Source organism: Helobdella robusta, assembly GCF_000326865.2.
Source record: "Helobdella robusta unplaced genomic scaffold HELROscaffold_1818, whole genome shotgun sequence".
Classification (NCBI taxonomy): Eukaryota; Metazoa; Annelida; class Clitellata; order Rhynchobdellida; family Glossiphoniidae; genus Helobdella; species Helobdella robusta.
Window position 1 is genome coordinate 2,113 of NW_008703991.1, and position 995 is coordinate 3,107.

Sequence of the window (995 nt, forward strand, 5' to 3'; positions counted from 1 at the left end):
TTAATTATATAAAGAATGTGGCGGAAAATATGAAAAAAATAAGCAAATATGGATGAAGAAACAATAAATAACTAAACAAAGCAAATAAACATGTTAAACAAAGATAAATAAAAAACATTTTTAACATTTTTTGTGTCTAATCGTTTAAATCGAATTTTTTTACTATGTAGTATTTATACACTTTGAAGGTAGGAGCGTTCAGTGATTAAATATAACAAATAAGATCTGTAGTCAATTAAATTGTTGGTACTTTGTTCGCAAATTTAGCGATTCTTAATTATAATTATTCTGAAAACATAAAAATAATTATACTGCTGACACGATTAAATGTAAGTAATCGTAAAACAGTAGTAGCAAAATATTAGACTCAGAATATTGTTACCATAGTAGAGTTACTCATTACCGAACTGATCTAGAGGAATAATGCATCCATCTTCATCATTGATGAACCTGACATTCGCATCAGCCGGAGTGACGTAGTAGAAGTTGGAACTTTCGGAACTAGGTCGGTTCAAATTAGGCAGCTGAGTCTTCTGGCTGACATTGTACTCTTTCGACTTTAGCTGTTTGCCATGAAAATTGTACTTGTAGTAAGTAGTCAGTAATAATGAATATTAAACATTGAACACTGTTAAATAAATAATCTTAAGTATTAAACATTAAATAATAATTAATAAAATAATAATTAAATAATAATTATAAACATTAAACTAACTGCAACTCAAAAAGCAATCGCCAGCCTCTCAAAATCGAAATAAAAACATTTACTGGAATTTTTTTCCAATGCAAACCTTCCTCTTGCAGTACCTCCTGCATATGTAGACGGTGCCGAAAATGGAAGAAAGTGCAAAGACAGCCCACAAACCGAAGAGAACCATGGCTAGAGTTAGACCCGCGTCGGATTCCGCATTCGTTTGGACTGCCGTTGTTAATACTGCTGTAGCAACGGCAGTGGTAGTAGTAGTGGCGGCGGTGGTTGTAGTAGTAGTGATTGT

At 32.6% G+C, this 995-nt stretch overlaps 1 protein-coding gene across 1 annotated transcript; it reads right to left on the reverse strand.

The window, feature by feature from the left end:
• Positions 1–392: 392 nt before the first annotated feature.
• HELRODRAFT_184660 (hypothetical protein) lies at positions 393–937 on the reverse strand (the record flags this gene model as incomplete). The annotated part of the gene is made up of 2 exons (XM_009016571.1): positions 393–563; positions 792–937. Coding segments are annotated over 2 exons (317 nt in total), but the record flags the coding sequence as incomplete, so codon positions are not given.
• Positions 938–995: the final 58 nt, after the last annotated feature.